The 20,039-nt window shown below is 32.3% G+C and overlaps 2 protein-coding genes across 3 annotated transcripts; one reads left to right on the top strand and one right to left on the bottom strand.

Moving 5' to 3' along the window:
- Window positions 1–67: 67 nt before the first annotated feature.
- LOC133186374 (BLOC-1-related complex subunit 5-like) lies at window positions 68–3,472 on the top strand. Of its 2 annotated transcripts, none has more exons than XM_061321627.1 (4): window positions 68–147; window positions 791–949; window positions 1,435–1,799; window positions 2,285–3,472. In XM_061321627.1, exons 2-4 carry the CDS (start codon window positions 829–831, stop codon window positions 2,537–2,539), a joined length of 741 nt encoding a protein of 246 aa, XP_061177611.1. In that variant the 5' UTR covers window positions 68–147; window positions 791–828; the 3' UTR covers window positions 2,540–3,472. The 2 variants fall into 2 exon arrangements, with proteins under 2 accessions (XP_061177611.1, XP_061177612.1); XM_061321628.1 differs by lacking the exon at window positions 68–147 and adding an exon at window positions 272–324.
- An 855-nt stretch (window positions 3,473–4,327) lies between these two features.
- LOC133186371 (uncharacterized) lies at window positions 4,328–17,476 on the bottom strand. Its single transcript, XM_061321625.1, has 7 exons — window positions 17,396–17,476; window positions 7,961–10,271; window positions 7,538–7,707; window positions 6,542–6,569; window positions 6,200–6,310; window positions 5,790–5,894; window positions 4,328–5,370 (listed from the first exon to the last, which is right to left on the bottom strand). The coding sequence occupies exons 2-7, from the start codon at window positions 10,254–10,256 to the stop codon at window positions 5,174–5,176; spliced, it is 2,907 nt and encodes a 968-aa protein (XP_061177609.1). The 5' UTR covers window positions 10,257–10,271; window positions 17,396–17,476; the 3' UTR covers window positions 4,328–5,173.
- Between the last annotated feature and the right edge of the window lie 2,563 nt (window positions 17,477–20,039).

The raw sequence follows: 20,039 nt of genomic DNA, 5'->3' as shown, positions 1-20,039 counted from the left end.
AATCACTATGATGACGTCAAAATAAGTGAAAAAACCTGAGACGTAAACTGACGAAATCCGTATGGAAAAGAGTAGAGGAAACTGAGGCTTGATTCGGGATGAAGAATGTAATAATAATGCTGTATGACTTACACCAGTAACTTATAAGTAGGTACTCCCATAACACTTTTCTGTGTCATTCATTTAACAGCTGGTTTGATTGAAACTGAATGGCGAAATTTGTTATACTGCCGAATTTTCTCTGCTTAACCACAGAAAGAAGAAAAGAAGCAAGATACTTTTCTATTTGAGTTAACTTAGCTGTTCTTCATGTGCAGATCACAGGTACTAATGTACAGGTCCGTACTTCTACGATGCAACCCCCCCCCCCCCTTTAATCATTTTTTTTTATCAATCATTACATTACTTAGATACAAATTTTAATAACATTCATTACCCCTATATACATGACATACATATTACAGTCTTCTTGCAGCAGAAAAGTACAGTATTTTCTTTTTTATTTTTATTGGGAACCAATAAAATATGTCATATAAGAGCAATATTTTCCAAAGGCAGCTGAGGAATGGTTGTTGTTACCCTCCCCCTCCCCCTCCCTACTGAGAATTTTTAAGACACAATAACCATGATAACTTAGCAAATATACATGTATATATTCCTAGTCTGTGACAAACCAATACTTCGATATATGAAATCATTTTCTGTTTTTGTCAAGTTTTAGATATTGCTACATGTACTCGTATATATTACATGTAGAATCAAAGGCAATAAGAAATTGGTCTTTTTTCAGCTGAGCTGTTGTTGTACATTTAACTGAGAAGTGGCAGAATGGGGGCAGACCACAGTACTCAGCAGCTCCCAGCAGGTGCCCCAGGGAGTTCCCTACGGTCACAGAGAGATGAGGATATCCCTTACACATCCTACGCCATCAGTAAACCTATAGATTCTAGTAAGCATATAAGGTGCCAGAACCAGAAAAAATTGCATGAAAAGAATTATTCACTTCGTACAAGTAATATATTCCACTCTACATGTATATACACATTTTATAAAGAGAATAAAATTGATATAGCTATTGGTTAAAAAAAAACTGTACATAAAATTTTAAATTTAACATCATGCACTACTGGTTTGTGGAAAAAATACTGATTCAAGGAGATTAAATTTCATGGTTGGTAGACGTACAGTGCTTTGTAAATTTAACATTTGAATTTCATGGAGAACATGAATTTGTGGATCTCTTCATAACACATAACCCCCATAAAAAATGGTTATTTCACAATACCTTTGTAATTGTATATATGTATGAAAATCATAGCTCTGCTCTGTACATGTTGGATATGTTTTGACATTATTTTTGTATTCCCATTTTGCAATAGTATGTTTATTTTCATTATCATTGAGAGCAATTATAATTTTGATTTGATATTACAGATTCTCCCAGGCTCTCACCTCGTAATGTCCCATCATCAGCCGTGAAATCCAGACCACCAAGCCAGAGAGAAAAAGAACTGACAGAAACAGGGACCCAGAAACATGACATCATTGTCGTAGCCGACGGCAATGTGATCGAGAAAGATCCTGACCCAGAATTAACAAAACTAAACACCATTCCAGTGTTTTATCCGATCATGCGTGGTTCATTGAACATTCCCACCAGCTCTCGTGACCTTGACCTTTTAGATAAGATGGGTCATGAACAGTTGCTATTTTTGTGTGTGAGGTACCAAGAACATTTAAAACAACTGGCTGAGTCTGTGACATTTGACCAGAATGCTCTGTGTGTTAGAATTAAAGAGGTAGGGGTCTATGGAACTGATCTTTTTTCCTGAACATTATTTAATGCATTTATTTTTCATTCCCTGACCTTTCTTCATTTTGAGTTCACTTCAACCTTATCAAATATAAGTGCTTCTGAACCCTTAACTTCAGAGCAGCTTTTTATATAAAGAAAGCTTATTTCATTCAGTACAGTTTTAGAATATAATTTGTATACAACATCAATATTTGGTGATTTTAATGACCAGATAATACTGTATTAAGCAGTGTGTACTAAAATACTTTAGAATTACATGTAGATATTCATGAAGCACATCCCTTAAGAAAAAAACTTGATGATTTTTTTTCACGTCCATTTAAAATAATTGATTGGTGTTTACTATATTTTTCGGAAAAAAGTTCCTCCTGCAAAATTTCCATATTCAGAGAATATTTGTATTCAAAACCTTTTGGGTCGAATCTGTGAAAGTCAAAGGAAACTTGTATTCTCTTTAATTGATTTTAGATTGATTGTGCAATACAGTTTTTACTGGGAGTGATGCAGGACAAACAAAAGAAATACAACAAGCATGCCGACCAGTTTCAGCGGATCTCTGAAACGCTCTCCATTCTTAACCGGGTCAAGGACAGCATGCAGAACCTGGTTCCTAAGATGGAACGTCTGAACCAGATGTTGCCACCGGAGGACCGACTTGAACCACTGAGTCTGAAGAGCCAGTTGTTAGAACGGGATCCTGATGAGGAGCAAGGGAACCAGTAAAATGTAGAACTAGTTTATGCAGAACTGCAGGACACTTTTATGTTTATTGTTTCTTACCCTGATAACTTATTTTTTTAATGGACTTAAATTTTAGTTCTTAGTTGTTTTGAAACTTTAATTTATAATTTGATTTTCTAGCTTCCTTTGGAAGGTTTGATATTTATTTATTATGGAGAAATTAGATATTTATCAAGTGTGAGAAACAGAGTGTTCAATTTATCACAAGAAACAAAATTGCTTTCAATTGACTGCTTTATTTAGTCTAAAAAGATGATTTCACATGCATACAATTGTATTTGTATTTTTTTTTCATGTATATATTCTTTTTAAATTTACTGCAATTTTTATATCAAGTCTGTATCTAGATTATTTACATATATCTTAGAGATATCACTGTGTGATATCCTTTACAAGTGAGAATATATAATTACAATATATGCATATAGTAGTGATATGCATTTCCACATTCATGCCCTGCCAGGTACAATGTAATGATCAAGGCATATAGTGTTACCCCTTTCCATCTGTCACAGTTAGTTGTTCAAACTTTTTTCCTTTGAATACTTCAATAAATGCATGTTTATTGATCAGTTTTCAAGAGAGTTATTGCCCTTAGACCTTTGAAAATTTCTAATTTTTGACTGTTGAGCTGGTATATAATGGGCTAATTGTTGGTGTGTCTCTTGATTTTAATGAGTTAATTATTAAGGTAAAATTTAAGGACAGTTGATACCAAAAAAAAAAAAAAAAAAAATTAAAAAATGGATGTATGGATTGATATTCATATTTTAGAACCTATTTTTAATTATTTATGAATGATACAAACATCAAATTTAAAAGAAATAAGAAATTGTAAACTTTCTGTGAATTGTTCAAAATTTTTACCTTTCTGCCATCACCCTTATAAAAATATACAACTGTATATTACTTTATATGACATATTTGCAAAATTTTTGAATGAAGAAGTAAAATCTATGTGGATGAACTCATTTTTGAAAAAAAAGTCTGTTTCATCTTTTCTTTAGTTTCATACATGTATTTATTAGCCAATGTTCAAGAGAGTTATTGCCCTTAGACTTCTGTAAATTCTACTCATTTACTTTTTGGCTGAGCTAATTTTTAATATGTCTGTTGAAATTGATGACTCACATATTTCATGTTTAAAATTTTAATCAATCTTCAAGAAAGAAAGTGCCCTTAGATTTTGAAAGTTGTTAATTATTCACTTTTGTTGTGTTTGTATTAATGAGCTGATTTTGTTATGTCAATTGATATTGATGACTTGTAGAACTAATTCATGAAAACAAAAGAATCAATATGATGACATTATATTTAGTTTCATTTACACCCATCGATATCTTTACTTCATTTGACTTACAAATCTTTAAACATGAATGTTGGAAGGGGGGGGGGGGGTGGGGGGGGGCTTTGTGTGACACTGAGCTGACACAAATTTGATGGCTTGACTCTACTCTTTTTGTGGAGGATTATAGAAATGTAGTTGTGTATAATTAGACTGGAAATGTTGTGATACATGTTACATGTCAGCTTTATATAGAACTTTCCTCTAGTCACGTGAATTTACAATGTATTTAATATGTTAGTGTAGTGTTTATATTTTGTTCAGGCATTTCTCCTGTAAAATACATTAGTTTTTAGGGTAAAGAAACTTTTTCAAATGATCAAAATCCAGAATTCTTCATTGGTTGTTCTGTTTTAATAATATGATAAAACTTCTGAATAATTTGTAAATGTATAAACACTCAAGTTTCAAATTTGTATGTTTTTTATTGATATTAAAACATTCAATACATATACAGTGTATTGCTCCATGTTATTATGCTGGTTCAGGCATAAGTATTTTTGGGTATTTATTTCTAATTTCCCTGTATATTTTCAAACCAAGATCATATGATATGTATGATACCTGTGTAAACAAAGCATATTTAAGCAGTAAAATACCACATATCCCAAATCACATTATTTAACATTTAAATATAGCAATATAATGTAATCCATGAAAACTGCATGTTCCCATAATGATAACATTCAACACAGTTTCATGAAATTATAAAGTAGAAAATTGAGATCATATGCAAATTATATAGGTCATCACAATGCTCAATTTTTTTCATTGGTATTTAAATTTTCGCAGATGTTAAGTATGACTCTAAGATGTATCAGGGACTTGTGTACATGTCCCTGCATGTGCATAATGACTAAAATTTTCATGCAGTTTCTTCTTTGAGCAGTTGAGAGTACAAATGAAGCAAAATTGAACACTGGAATTATTTTTCTCTTACACATACAATAAAATCAAATCTTGGAGAACAATTGTTTATATCATTTTGTGTATAATTTGCAATGAAAACCAGTATCAGGACAAATAAATGTAGCTAAGGCAGGCATGAACAAAATGCTGCATTTGCTTTTTGCTTTGTTCTGTTGCTGAGGCACACAAGATCAAAAAAGCTGTTTGCATATGATTTTTGAATTGGTCTGTGTCCCCTTTTGGAGTGTGGAAGTAATGGTGCAGTTGGTCTAATTTTGTCTTGGACTAATTCTTCTGAAACCAGGGACATAAATAACATAGTTATTTATGTCTATGTTGAAACTAGTAATGTCTTATGACTTTTAAGAAAAGTAGGTCTTGACGGTTCCCTTTATAATGACATCACAAAGGATGCACTTCCTAACAGCTGGTGCACATTCCTTGCAGCAGACAAGATGGCCGCAGGGTAGAAAAGCCATTCCTACTTCCTGTTTAAAACAGACCTTACACAGCAATGTGGACTGCAGGAACGAGAACTCTGTCTGGAGTGTTTGAAGTTCTGCAATTAAAACCTCTAGAATTTGACAAGTGTCATTCAATAAAGGCATGCTACAAACTTTTTTTTTTCCTTCAAAAATCATGAAAATAACAACTTACGTCATGTTTATATAGTAAAATTATTAAATTTAATCACGAAGGTTTTATAATTTTTCATTCAAAGGTTCACAATCATTGTCCTTTACAGGTAAAGTGATAAAAAGTTGTATCATTCTATTGATTTATAAGAGCAATAACAAAAGGTTAGAATATTGAAACCATAGAAAGTTTACAATTTCTTAATATTTTAGAAGTTTGAAATTTGCATTATTTACATCCAAAATAATCCAAACATATGAACTAATCTATATAACAATTGCTACTGTCCTTAAAAAGAATGTTAATTGAGATTTTTATCCACATGTTATTTATATGGATTACCCTCTGGTTTTTGTGATAATGAAGTACATGTATTCTCAGGACTTTCACTATCTTCTTCCAGAATGTCAACCAAGTCCTCGGCCTTCATCGGTAATTTGAAACCAACTGGAAAAAAGTACATTTCTATTCAAAAAAATGGGTTTACTATATCATATTTGTCAATTAATGTGCATTTAAAAAAAACAGGTTATGTTGAACCCATTACCATTAAGGTTGATTGGCCCTCTGATAAGAGAGATAACTCTCACAGAAATAAATTATTATTCTTTTATAAAATTGAAAAGTCAAAAATTAATTTCTGTCAAATTTTGCCCTTCTTGGTGTACTGAAATTGTGTTCATTTTTATCATAGATTTATTTTCTTTGGGAGAATCATTAGGCCAGATGATGGACCTTAATATAATCCTTACCCCTATCTCGCCTTTGCTTCCATGCATTAATGGCAGACTGGATTCTGTCTCTGGGATATCCCTCTTCCTCAAGAATTTCAAAGATTAAGTGGTTTTGATCTGCTCCTGGGACTGAAAAGATCGCTATGATAACATGCTGTACATATAAAACTTAACCATGCTTACCCGTCATTGAAATGTATTTCAACCAATATAAAAGAAATAAAATGGATTATTTTCATTGGTTTACATACTTTATAAAGCTTTTTGTACCATGTTTTAAAAAGACTGGTATAAATACATGTACTGTCATTTGTGTGATGTACATATAATTAAGTTGTTTTAAATGTAATTATATATTACCTTCTGACTCAGTCGCTTGAGCAAAATCCTGAAAAGCAAATATTAAAAGTTAATAAAACCAGAATAAAATTGGATGACAAATAACACAACAGTAATCAATTAAAGGAATACTACTGTTCGGTAAGTAATACTAGCATACATTTAAATAAGCAGCCTTTTTTCAGAATTGATGATGAGTACTTTTCTCTAATACTACGTAACGACGAATTTCCGCCTCACTGACTGGTTATAACAAATCATAGACATATCTTTTTTTTTTCTTTTTTTTTTTTTGGAGGGTGGGGTCGGGGGAGGTGTCCATAACTATCTTGGAGTCAAAAAACAAAGCCCAACATAGATCCCTATATACTGTGTATGTATTTTTTCAGGGAGATAAAATATTCGATCCATACTTCATGCACATTTTTTTTAGCATTTTAAGGACGTTTCCACTTTTCGAATGGGGTGCAAAGTCACTTTTAGGGTAGAATATACCATGTCAATTTATAACGCGCCCATTAAATCCATTCTTAACGACTTATAAATTGCTTTATAATTGGATTTCAGTGCAAACTGAATCTTGGTGCTAGTTTTCGAATCCTCCGCAGAAGTATGGAGGCTTGATCAGGTCTAAAAATGGGCGTGGCATGTAATAAATATCCCCCCCACCTACAGATAAAAGCAGACTGGTTACACCTCGCAAATTTTCTTTTAGGCGTTTAATCAGCTACATCATATACCTTCCCCTGATGTCCACTAACGACGCCCAGTTTCCAATTTAAAACAGTTAACTTTATGTTCTTTTCGTGTTACTGACATTTTTCATCTTTATTTCGTTGTTTTATTGATTTGTTGGATTCTATGTCTATTTATTGGTAGATTTTAAATCATATTTAGCTCACACCCTTTGGTAATAACAGCAGTTCGGACCCACTTACCTCGGGTTTTAATGACTGTTAGAAAAAGAAATTTAGAAGTTTATTTTTTTTAAAAATATAAACATTGTTTATTGCTTACATCAGTCTGGGAATTACGCTGTACAAGAGAGACGTACTCCTCTCCTTTAACATTTCTTAAAAAAGCACACCGTGGGAACCACTTAGCATGTTCTTCCCAAGGAACATCACTCCTCTCCCAGTTCCTCAGTCCGCCACCACAAAAGAAACACCGCACATAATCGCTTACACCTTCAATTGTGAGTGAAAAATTATGATCAAATCAGCAGTCACTAAATACATATATTTCATAATCAAAATATGATCGACAATCGAATGAAAGTACTAGTAATGTTATTTGTAGGAAGTTTTCCATTTTTTTAAAGTACGATTTCAGAGATTTTAGAAATTTTTCATCCCTGTCAAATGCAAAACATATACTGGAATATATTGAGAGAGAGAGAGAGAGAGAGAGAGAGAGAGAGAGAGAGAGAGAGAGTCATACCAACATAAAAATATCCAGCCTTGGACAGCTCTGTAGGTGATTGTGGTATGTCCTTTGACCATCCTTCAAAGGAGGATATCCTTTTGCTTAAAATGGCATAAGGAGGAAACTTTGGCTTTTCCCATACAATTCCTAGCGGGTCTAATTGAGATGAAAGTTTTTGTTTATATGCTTGTGCAGTACTGGTTGAGGAGCGCTGTGTTTCTGTATTACTTGATGTGTTTAATCTTCCTTCACGAGGAGAATTTACAAGTCGCTGATTTTGGGATTCATTATTTTTCCTCTGTTTTTTGACTTGTTCGTTTGATGCATCCAGCGATGTTGACGAAAAGCCTTCAGGGCTGATACTGAAATTTTCAGCCCTTTGTCTGTCCCCCTGCCCACTTAACCGAACGCCCTCGATTTCCCGTAAGATGGAACTTGCATTGTCTACATCATTGCCATCCCTAACTTGTGGTAAAGAACTTCCATGGTTTGAATGATTGTTTACCGAATTATTCTGAACGGGTGAATGTTGCGTTACCCTCGCTCTTGATTCACCGCCATCTTCTGCAATGTTTTCTTCTAAACGATCTATTCCGAAAAATGGATCGACTTGTTGCGGTTCATTTTCCCTTCTTCTTGCTGGATGAATAGGAACATTACTACTCTCCCTTCCAATAGCCACAGGACATTCTGGAGATAACTGAAGGTGTGTGCGACGTACGTCAGAATCAAGCCGCCAATCACTGTATTTACATTTGCAATAGAAACAAGTCGTCTCAGAACCTCTACCAGTATAATAAAATCCATTCTGAGCTAAGTGAAGAATAGAAACCCCTAAATCAGATGTCGGATATGAATGAAAGCTTCTTATCCTCTGCCATTCAAAACGCATAGGGTCTCCAAGAGCTTCCTCAGATTCACTTTCAGTAATATTTATTCTGTGTAACGGATATGCAAAAACTAACTCTTGTATTGAAGGGACGTGGTTACTGTAGTATAGAATTTTGCGAATCAACTGAAGTGACTTTTTAGGAAAAGTTTCTAACGTAGAATTTGATGTCAGATTGCTCAAGAATCTATCGGATAAAGACAATAGGTCAGCCTGTGATAAATCTGATGAAGAGGATTTGTCTGGTGATGTTAACTTTCCAAAGGTTAGAAGAAATTTCTTCAGCATCTTTTCTAACTTTTCAGGAGATGCAGGAAGACTAGTTTTGCTCTTTTCTATTTTATATTTTTTACGTTTTGTTCTGTTGTAAAGTCCTCCATCGCTAGCGGACATCGTGAAATCATTATTCAATTCAGATGGCAAAGTTTCATGGTTTGAAAAAGGCTTCCTTACAAACATTTTTGGACAGGTAAGAACTGGACCCATTTCTAACACCATATAGCATTTAGTCTGTGACAAAGAGGAACATCCATTAATGCTTTCCATTTTTGGAAAGCCATTACCAAAATTCGAACCTTTATTCTTCTTTTGAGGCTTCGATGTCTGAGTGCAAAAGTCATTCTCAAGCTCTTTATCTGGAAGAGTTCGACAAATCAGAATAGGCCCTCTCTCTAGTAACAAGTACTTATGACACTTTATCTCTGTTTTCGTCGATTTGTTTTGAGGCGATGACTCCAAAGCAATACAATCAAATGAAATGTCACTAAGGGGATGACTTCTAGATATTATAGAGGGACTGTGATATTTGTTTTGGGTAAATTGCTTAGGATTTATGTATTTCTGTGGAAGAACAATGCAAACTGGACGTAAAGAGGGCATAGTCCTTGTACTCTCTTCATCTTGTTGATTTAGGACATGATAACATTGTTTTGATCTAGAAATATCAATAAACTGACAATTGGTATTTGATGTCAAACTCGAAAGACTCATAGAAATTGTTCTCGAATCAAATTCACCAGAATAATCCAAGAGCGTGGATTCAAAACTCTGAAGAATTGAACCAAAATCTGTCGAGAAATTTCTACAGTTTCTCATGGACTCCATTTTAATTTCAGGTGTGTATGAATCTTCGGATAATTCATCATCAGCGAAAATGTCTGACATATTGAGATCTTTAAAACTTTTGCAATCTAACTCTTCAATATCTTGGCTGAGCTCTAGAACAGAGTCTGTTCTCTTTGATAACCCACTCTTGTGCATTGTCTGTTCTTGCTTTTGAGATGTATTCAGTTTTAGACTTGATTTCCTCTTTGAGATGATATTTGACTTTGGCTCCATTGGCAGAATGCTCGAACTTCTTTTAAAACTGTTCACTCTTTTCCTCATTCTCTTTGCCCAATTTATAATCTTTATAGCACCCATATTTCATTTGTTTTACTGTAACAGAAAAAAGAATATGCTTAATGTAACCATGCAATAAAATGACCATGAAGTAAGATGAACATGAAAAAAGGTGAAGACAACACACATAGGAAATCCTATGAACAAAACATGAACCCATGAAAACACCAGAGATGAGTTCAGCTGCCTAGGAGGAGTATGCAGTTACATCCGCCCAAAACCCTCTTTATTGATCAGATAAACTTATCTGAATTCAAAATTAGTACAAAAAATCGGTAACAATTTAAACCAAACACGTCAATCGAAAATCGAACCAAAAAAGGACTTTTTTGTCATTAATGTCATTCGAACGTTAACTACCACAGAGTTTGCGGAATGCTTCATTTAAACGAGATTGTCGAAAAGTCTGTAACTCTAACTTATTCGTTAGCCTGCTTCACTTAAAAAAAATTAATCGTACTAAGAACATTCCCCTCTTGCTAATCGAATCATGTAGTTGGAAGACAAAGAAATAATACTGAGTTGATCTTGGAATGATACTACATGATCATGAATAGTGGAAGTTGAACGATGGAAAAACTAAAGTCCTTCCGTTTGTCATATGGTTGTTCATTTCCCGATCGAGAGAATTCTGGATTGTTGGAATATTTAAGACCTGGTCTCCAATGACTATACAGATGTTGTTTTAATATCAACTACGGAGACCTTTCTGTAGAATCAGAATGATTTTAACAAAGTAATTTTGTAGATGACCAATCACACGATATAAAAATTTCCGAGTTTTATTAATTTTGTATTTAAGAAGTTCTCTATGATGTCAAAAAGCCTGGGCTGGGATTCATAAAACTTTTTAGTGTATATTTTAGTTAAAAAATCACTCAAGTTATTTTTTTTATTTAAGTTCCCTAAGTATTGCTTAAATTTGGTAGAAATCCTTAGGTGTAATTCATAAACATACTAACTGCTTAAGTATTAACTTAAAGTTTTAAAAGTGTTCTCAGAAGGTGTCTTAAATAGTTAAGAAATACTTGTTTTCTTTATTGAAAGGAAAATAATCATGCCCAGAAAAAAATCTTAATATTTCATTAAGAAACCATGCTATTACATCCAACTAAAACCTCTTTTTGTCTTTGAGATAATTATCAAACTGGTAAGATGTAATATTGTGCAATGTTGATGACATAGTACATTTCACTTGTGATGTAATACACATAGAACTAAATACCTCTATCACAAAAGAGCTCGTTTTTTGTTCGGGAATTCTCATGTGTTGCCAAGGTGACTTGACTTAAGTGCTCTAATTTTCTCAGAATTGAACTTAGCTAAGAATTAGTACTTAATTTATATGACTATGACTTATGAATTTTTTCTTAACTAAGATTTTTTTCAGTACTTAAGTACAACTTTTAAAAAAAATCTAAGAGTGCTTATGAAGCTTGTCAAATGAAACTCTTAATTTGCAGACAACTGTAGTTTGATGATAAAATAACGTGATAACAAACAACAAACAAACTCAAAGTCCATTGAAACAATACAAATCGGGAGCAGAACAAACATGGACCTCTAAAATCATCAAAAGGAGGGATCAGATGCCATGGAGGAGTAAGCTTGATGTAATGTCGAATAATAATTTTTATTTTGGACTGTTTGTCGTTTAAATCATATCATCGCATTATGAAGATTCTGGCTTTCTGAAGTTTTATGATTCCGGGGTCTGGTGTCTAATAAATCACGAGAATAGTTGAATAAAGTATAGAAAAACCATGGCTTGATGGTATTGACTTGGGAAAAGATAAATGATTTCAAGTACTATTGAAATTTGCTTACAGGAGTATTTTTTGCACATATGCAAGCAAGACATGCTTACACGAGACTCAGTATACAATGTATTTACACATAATATGTAAATAATTTGCATATTAGTAAAGCTCGCCGTATAAGATGAAATATTTGCATACATGTTTGAATAAACAAATTTGCACCTTCCACTGACTGAGGTGTAAATGTGCTTACGTGAGCATTTTTTGCAATACACATTTCCCCTCTTGCGATTTTCCAAGACATTCATAGTTTAAAATCAAAGTTCTATTAGATGTTCTTAGATAGAAATAAACACACATAATCAGGAGTCTTGTATATTTATCAAATGAGGAAAATCGTGTTTTTTTAAAGAAGAAATTATCAAAAATATTTTTTAGCTGGTATTTCGAGTTGTACAGGATTTACAGGCATCATAAAATCGCACAAACGTCCTTCAGTTATTGCAACTCTTAAAGTATAGAGGGAATAAGAAAATAAAACTCAATGCCACGTTGCGATTGTCCTTAATCTTACATTCTTACATTCTTTGTCCATTTTGACAAAGTATCCAGATCTTTCTTTAGATCATAGCCTGATGTACTCTTCGACGGAATTCATAATAGAAATACTTTCGGTCAGCAACGAAATGGGCACCAAATAAACATTTTTTTTTTGTTTTAAGCTGCATGCATATATCATCTCTGTTTTGGAGTTACAATAATGTAATTTTTGCAAAGTATGAGTTTGGCTTCAATCCGTGCGCATGCAAAAACTTATATAGGTAACTTTCAGAAAACTTCATTGTTTCAACGTCTTTGCTGTAGGCAATTGCTTTCAAATTGGTATCTGGGATTCTTTTTTTCGTCCTAATTCAATCAAAAGGAATCTTTAGGGATTATGAAATTAAGCTTTTAATGAATACTCAGGCTGTATTGATATCTATAAAAGTGTGCCACTCGCTATTAATAGATGCAGGCATTCCCCAATCTTATTTTTAAACGTTAAGTTAGTTCAGTCAACTTTAAGAAACAAAACGTAAACAAACTGATTGTCTAGGCAATGGCAAATTAATGAACACTTGTAAATATATCTCATTTTCTATAATGATATGATATATTTATGTCTAAAGAAATATAGAAATGAGAATAATTTAACGATCAACAATAATTTTTTTTTTCGATTCTGCGACGTATTATTTTCTTCAAAAGATTTTCAAGAAAATTGAGTGATACTTTCTGACAAAAAAATTATGATCTGGAAATAATCAGAGAAAAAAAAACTTACACAATTTTTGGATGCTAAAAAATCTTGGTTTTATTTCAAGTAAACTGTATTGCTAGAAATGATTCTTGACACACTTCCAAGATTGCATGACTGTGTTTGGCTAACTGTGATGGGTTATAAGGTTGGCCGATGGTTGGCGTTGAGTAAACAGCGTTGGACCAACGTTGGACCAATGTACATATTGTAACTACATGTATGTCAATCTTCTCTCTAGTATCCAACCATGTTTAGATTTTTACGTTGGCCAGACGTTGTTTCAACGTTAACCAACTCCGATTTGCAATACTTCTTTGGGAATGTTGGGATTCTAAAGTAGGTCCAACCTTTGTAATAATCTCTAAACGAAGTTGTTTATTTAAAGCTGTATGCCACAGTACTGACCCAATGTTGGCTCATTTTGTTTATTTCCTCAATAGTCATACTGCGAACTAAAGGATGATGTGCATATTAATTGGGAGCATTGCAATGGGCCAACGTTGGTCCAGTGTGTGTAATACCAGTAACAAAGACGATTATTTAATTTTGTAACAGTAATAGTACATTAGCCCAACGTTAGCCCAGTGGTAGCATAAGTGTTCCCTTTTTAAGAGTGTTTATATTGGTCCAGTGTTGGCCCAACAATCGAACTGCTCACCGGGGATAATAAATGTTGGTTCAACGTCGACCCGACACATGATATGCTGGCATGAAAGCATTAAGTGATGTTGACCAAATGCTGATCCAGAAGTAAATGTTGGTGTGAAATATGGCTACTATACGGTGGGCATGTAATGTTGATCCAACGTAGGTCAAACCGAGATAATTTGGCATAAAACAAGGCCACTTTATTTTGGGCAAACGCAGGTCCCACTCTGTAATGTTGTCATAAAAAAGTGGTTACTGTGCTAAGAAACCTAATGCATGGCGGATTTTCTTAAAATCTTAAATGAAAAAAAAAAAATTTTTTTTAGATACATCAAGGATTGATAAAAATTACTCATTTTAATTTTGATTTTAATGAAAACGAAATATTAGTCCAAATTAACCGAACTCTATGAAAAATCATAAAAAATTAACATATTAAATAATTATCAGCATTAGTTATGTTAGTAACGTGCAAAAATTGAAAATATAATTTTCATTCTTCACAATAGATAATTTTTAGAATCTATAGTTCGCCTCATAGAACTAAAGTGCTGTATTCTAAAGCTCCAAATTATAAGTGGTGAAATTCTCTAGATCAGCAGTTGACTGGTCGTTTTCCTAGGAAACGGGTATCCTTTTCAGCTCGGTTTCGCGAATTTAGAGGGTCACATCTTATCAGCTACACACTTGAGCAAAGCATACATTTAAATGCAAGAAAAATAAAATGAATTATTTGAGCCCTTGAATTATAAGTACAGTTAAAATTTGTTATTGGTAGTAATAATGATTGTTTGCAAATATTATTATACTTGTTACACGTCGAACACCTATGCTTTTATTTCTGATCGTTGATTTTAATATAAAAGTAATTTGTAACAACGCAAAATGTAATAACAACAAAAAAATATATATTTTGTCTTTTTACATTCTGCCTCGAGATAACCGCAGAATGTAATTATGCAGAATGTAATAATACCGTACCTTTTAGATTATTATATTCTGTGATATATATATATAACATTATGCATCGAGGTCAACGCAGAAAGTAAAATCGCAATATGTAAAAACCCCTACTTTTTTGACTAATATATTTTGCTTTATTACATTTTACATCGAAGTTAACGCCGAATGTAATATTGCAGAATGTATTGATCACTTTTTATCTCCACAAAAAAATGCATTTTTATCGAATGTGGGAATATATTGCAATTAATGAATTTTCCCTATGGAAATTTAATTGACTATCATATCCAATATATTCTTTAATTTCACGTTTGTAGACGTTGATCCCGAGGTAAAGTTTATTTAACTAAATATCATTATCCTTGTAACCATAATTTCGTTATACTTCAAAATGTTTTTATATAAATCCATTAAGATCTACTTTTATCTACGGTTTTACGTCTCGGGAAATAGTTTCTTCCTGAATCTGGAGGGATAAGATTTTACTTCTAGTAACACAAGTAACTATTTCAATTGGCGTTAATAAAATTTGTGTTAAGGAACACAAAATGTGAATGAACTAATGTATTTATAGCTTGAATATAATCTAGCATTGGTATATATTTGAAACATGCGAAAATGTGATTAAAATAAGTCTACAATAATAACATAATTTTAACATTTCATCCATAGAGTAAGATATTACATTTTGCGTTAAGCTCGACGCAAGATGTAATATCACAAAATGTAATAATCCAAAAAAGTCTGTTTTTACACTTTGCGTTGACTTAACGTTAAATGTAATAAGGCAAACTGTTGTAATATCAGTTCATTACATTTTCCTTTATTATTACATTTTGTAACAGTGCTTTCATGAATTAAAAGGATGCCATTCTATAAGGCACTGCGATAGTGACCTTCAAATAAAATATCCGCCGTCTTCAATCTGATTCGGGTGGCAGTAAGTGATAGTGCACTATTGCAACCACTATTGAAATAACGTTCACTATTGAAATAATTATTTCAATAGTGGTTGAGAGTGCATTTCAAAACCAAACACAGGTTGTAACCACTATTGAAAAAACGTTCACTATTGAAATAATTATTTCTCTTTAGGTTTTGTTTTTAATGTCTTGGGGAGTAGGCGTTGGATTTACTATCCATATTTGTAGTGTAGGCAAACCCATGTATATGCGAGAATTTATCTCTGTTGTATATTTTTTTTATTAAAATAACCATATTTTCATCAAAAAGTTGTGCACATAGATGTCAGTCATCTTTTTTTAATGTAGATATTCTAATTTCTACAATTATGTGTATCTATTATCCTTTTCTTTAAAATCAGTCGCAAAGATGAACAATATTTACCCAGTAGCTTAAAACTTGCATGTATATATATTGATTGATTGTCTGTAAGTTTTCGCTGAGTCGGCCAGATTCAGTGGAAGCTTGCATATAACATTTGCATGCTTTCAATTTAAGGTACGTCAGTTAAATCAAAAATGTCCGTGTATTACTGGTAATTTATAGAAAAGAAAGGAATACATAAATTTACACGTCATATATTAAACTCAATAAATATCATATATTATGTTGGACAACGTGATGAACAATTTATCCTCATATTTTTTCAATAGTGGGGTTATTTTCAGTAAGGCTTGCAATGTGGTTTTGGTATTGAAATCATTGTCAGCAACTATTATAATAATTATTTCAATCACTACTGAAATCCTTATTTCAATCACTATTGAAATCTTTATTGCATTCCAAACCTCTATTGAAATCGTTGTTTCAATAGTGAACGTTATTTCAATAGTTGTTGCAACCTGTGTTTGGTTTTGAAATGCACTCTTAACCACTATTGAAATAATTATTTCAATAGTGATCGTTATTTCAATAGTGATTACAACCTGAGTTTGGTTTTGAAATGCACTCTCAACCACTATTGAAATAATTATTTCAATAGTGAACGTTATTTCAATAGTGGTTGCAACAGTGCACCATTTGCCACCTTTAATCAATTCTATGGAATAGGTGTTAATGTGAAAAAAAAAACCCCCAAAAAACAACAAACAAACAAACAAAAACAAAAAAACAACAAACAAACAAACAAAATAACTCTTTGCGTCTTGTTCTTATTACTCATGTTTTATGTGTTTGTTGTGTACCGTAATTCCTATTTTACCGATGCGGATGTGCAATAATGGTAGTAATGCTTATTCTTATTAAATGTAAATCATATACGGTACCAATTTTGAAGCACCAGATGCGCATTTCGACAAATTATCTCTTCAGTGATGCCAAAATGTTGGGAATCCAAAATATTTAAATAAAATTCAGTAAAAAAAAAAACAAAACAAAACAAAACAAAAAAACTTTGAAGAGCTGAAAAAGGGGGGTGACAAAGACTGGAGCCAAATAATATAAGCAAGCAGTAAACACTTTGCTTTTCTAATACATGTACCTGCCAAAGTTATTATACAAGAAATACACTTAATCAATTAACTTACCAATTTTAAAAAGAATGAAGATAAGTGTCCATTAATGTCAGACACCACAATGAAAGTCTCACAGATTCACATTGGTTCAAATGAGATAATATACCACATATATATGTACATTGTACATTATATAACGTATATGTTAATGAATGGTAACTTGATAGGACGCGATCCAGTGGCACGTAGAATGAAAACTATTTATAAACTATTGATAAACAGAAAAAACCCGAGTCTAAAAATAAAATAAAAGTAGGAAGTGTTTAATATTTGTTTAACCTTTAAAGACCATTTATATTGTTGGTATTTTTGTCATGATTCCATTCTCATTTATCAATAGTAATAATAAAAAAATAATAATAATAATAATAAAATAATGTAAAAATATATAGATCACATGCAAGGCAGTGCATTTTTTATATAAATGAAAGCACTGCAATGGCGGTCCTCAGGTATGACTTCCTAGAAGGAGTGGCAAGCTTAAGGAAAATCAAAGTACTGAAAGTACTACTACGAGTTGATGGTATTGATTATATAATGTTTAAATGAGTTGAGGTCTCTAGTCCATATATGGATTATGTGATATTATGTGCATTGATGAAAACTATCGCTTTAAAATCCTTTCTCTTTGTTTTCTTTGATTGATTGACTGATTGTATGTTGTTTTACGTCCCATTAGAGAATTTTTCACTCATATAGAGACGTCACCATATACTGGTGAAGGGTTTCAAATGTTGACCTTTACTCGGCACTCGGGGCCATTGAGTAGTGAGGGATCTTTATCGTGCCAACGCCCACCTTGACACAGGGCCTCGGTTTTTAAGGTCTCATCCGAAGGACTACAACTTTCACTTCAAAGTGCCGAGCGCATGGCGAAGGAACAGTTGCTACGCATTTTTTATCAACTTAGGTCAGTCGCGGCCGAGATTCGAACTCACGACCTCCCGATCACGAAGCGTTGTTTTCTTTGAGAAATAAAATTATATCATTTTATTTATATCTTTTCCATCATGTATTTTTAATAGGGATGGCAATTTGTAACCGGTTAACCGATTACTCGGTCGGAACGATGGCAATCGATTAGAAAATCTGTAATCGGTTAATCGGAAAAAATAAAATATTTGTTAAATTGAACACATTTTTAAAAAATTTATTTTAATAAAAGAAATCTCTGCACAAAGGATGATCATTTAGGATTTAAAGGATATAATTTGGACATACATGTAATTATGAATCTCCAGATTGAGACCGTTGAGTAATTGGTCAGTTTACGTAGTGTTAATTAAGTACTGTGAAAACACTATGTCGTTACCCCGACTGTCCTGTAATTCTTTAATGACAATAATTGAATCATTGAGCAGTGTGAATTGGTGTGTTTGTCGTTTTCAGTTTTCCATCCAATTTACTTGTAATTTTTAAACAAACATTGTAAATTAAGGGCTATATAGAGTTCACATGTAGTTTTGGTTATCATAGTAAAAATGCAGAAAGAACTTTTATGACATCTGCTCTGGAAAATTATCAAAGATTTTTTAGGGTTTTTTTTTTTTTCATGGTTTTCTCAATTTTTATTGTCGACTGAAATTGAAATAAAAAATATGTACCGTATTTTTCTGATCCAGAATCAAGACTTATGGAATGTTTTAACTTCTATCGTCTTATTTGGGTCTATTTGTGTATATGGACAGAGCTATACTTGAAAAGCAATTGTCAAGAAAACGTGAATTTTGATACGATTAACCGGTTAATCAGTCGGAACGTCTTGCGGTTAACCGGTTAGCAATTCTGTAATCGATTGCCATCCCTAATTTTTAACATGTATATATTTTTTTTAATATCTACTGGAATGTATAATAATTTATCACAAATCGAACCTTTAAACATACAAAACAAATAATACTAAGTTAGTTTTTGGATTTTCCGTAAAATGACAATGTAGCTTGCATTTAAATAATTTGTATTTTTACAAAATATTAAAGGATACCACCATCGAAATGGTCACAGAGCACAGACTATCATCATTAAAACTACCGAGAACAGTTTTTGGCACTCGATATCATTTGACAGAAATATCATATATCAAGTGACTTGAAATTTCAAATAAGGAAAAATGGCACAACTCTTGTAAAATCATATTTCAGAATTAAAACAACTAAGTAGACAAAAAAAAAAAAAAAAAAAAAAAAAAAAAAAAAAAAAAAAAACAAGAAAAAGTTTTAAACACATATCTCAAACTAATAGGCCAAACCTACAATAGTATTACAAGTAGGGAATTATTATTTACAAATAGCGCAAATTGAATTATTTCATCAACATGCTCATTGAATATTTTTTTATTGCTTTCTTAAATTGACAAACAATTTGACATTTTTAATGCACATCAATATGTTCCAATTCTCGTGATTAAGCCAGTCTTAAAATTCATATCTTTTACTTTCATTTATATGTATATTACATAATTCAATTTTCTTGATTTAGTTACTATTGAAATTCAACTCCTTGTCTTTCAAAATTTACATGCATATTTGGTATTTCAATTCTCTTGATTTAGCCACTCATTTATATGTATATTACATAATTCAATTTTCTTGATTTATTTACTATTGAAATTCAACCCTCTGTCTTTTATGATCATTGATATGCACAATAAATATTT

The sequence above is a fragment of the Saccostrea echinata genome, unplaced genomic scaffold (genome assembly GCF_033153115.1).
Source record: "Saccostrea echinata isolate AGI-Se365-2 ecotype Australia unplaced genomic scaffold, CSIRO_AGI_Sech_v1 ptg000013l, whole genome shotgun sequence".
Classification (NCBI taxonomy): domain Eukaryota; kingdom Metazoa; phylum Mollusca; class Bivalvia; order Ostreida; family Ostreidae; genus Saccostrea; species Saccostrea echinata.
Note: the sequence above shows the minus strand (reverse complement) of the source record. Positions and strands in the feature narration are given on the sequence as shown.

Bases quoted from the DNA above. Each gene is read 5' to 3' on its own strand.
- LOC133186374 (XM_061321627.1), top strand. From the start codon at position 829: ATGGGGGCAGACCACAGTACTCAGCAGCTCCCAGCAGGTGCCCCAGGG. The intron at 950-1,434 runs GTAAGCATATAA...TTGATATTACAG, and splicing joins CAGTAAACCTATAGATTCTA to ATTCTCCCAGGCTCTCACCT. The intron at 1,800-2,284 runs GTAGGGGTCTAT...AATTGATTTTAG, and splicing joins TGTGTGTTAGAATTAAAGAG to ATTGATTGTGCAATACAGTT.
- LOC133186371 (XM_061321625.1), bottom strand. From the start codon at position 10,256: ATGGGTGCTATAAAGATTATAAATTGGGCAAAGAGAATGAGGAAAAGA. The intron at 7,708-7,960 runs GTATGACTCTCT...TCACAATTGAAG, and splicing joins GGCTGGATATTTTTATGTTG to GTGTAAGCGATTATGTGCGG. The intron at 6,570-7,537 runs GTAAGCAATAAA...TTTGCTTTTCAG, and splicing joins AGCGTAATTCCCAGACTGAT to GATTTTGCTCAAGCGACTGA.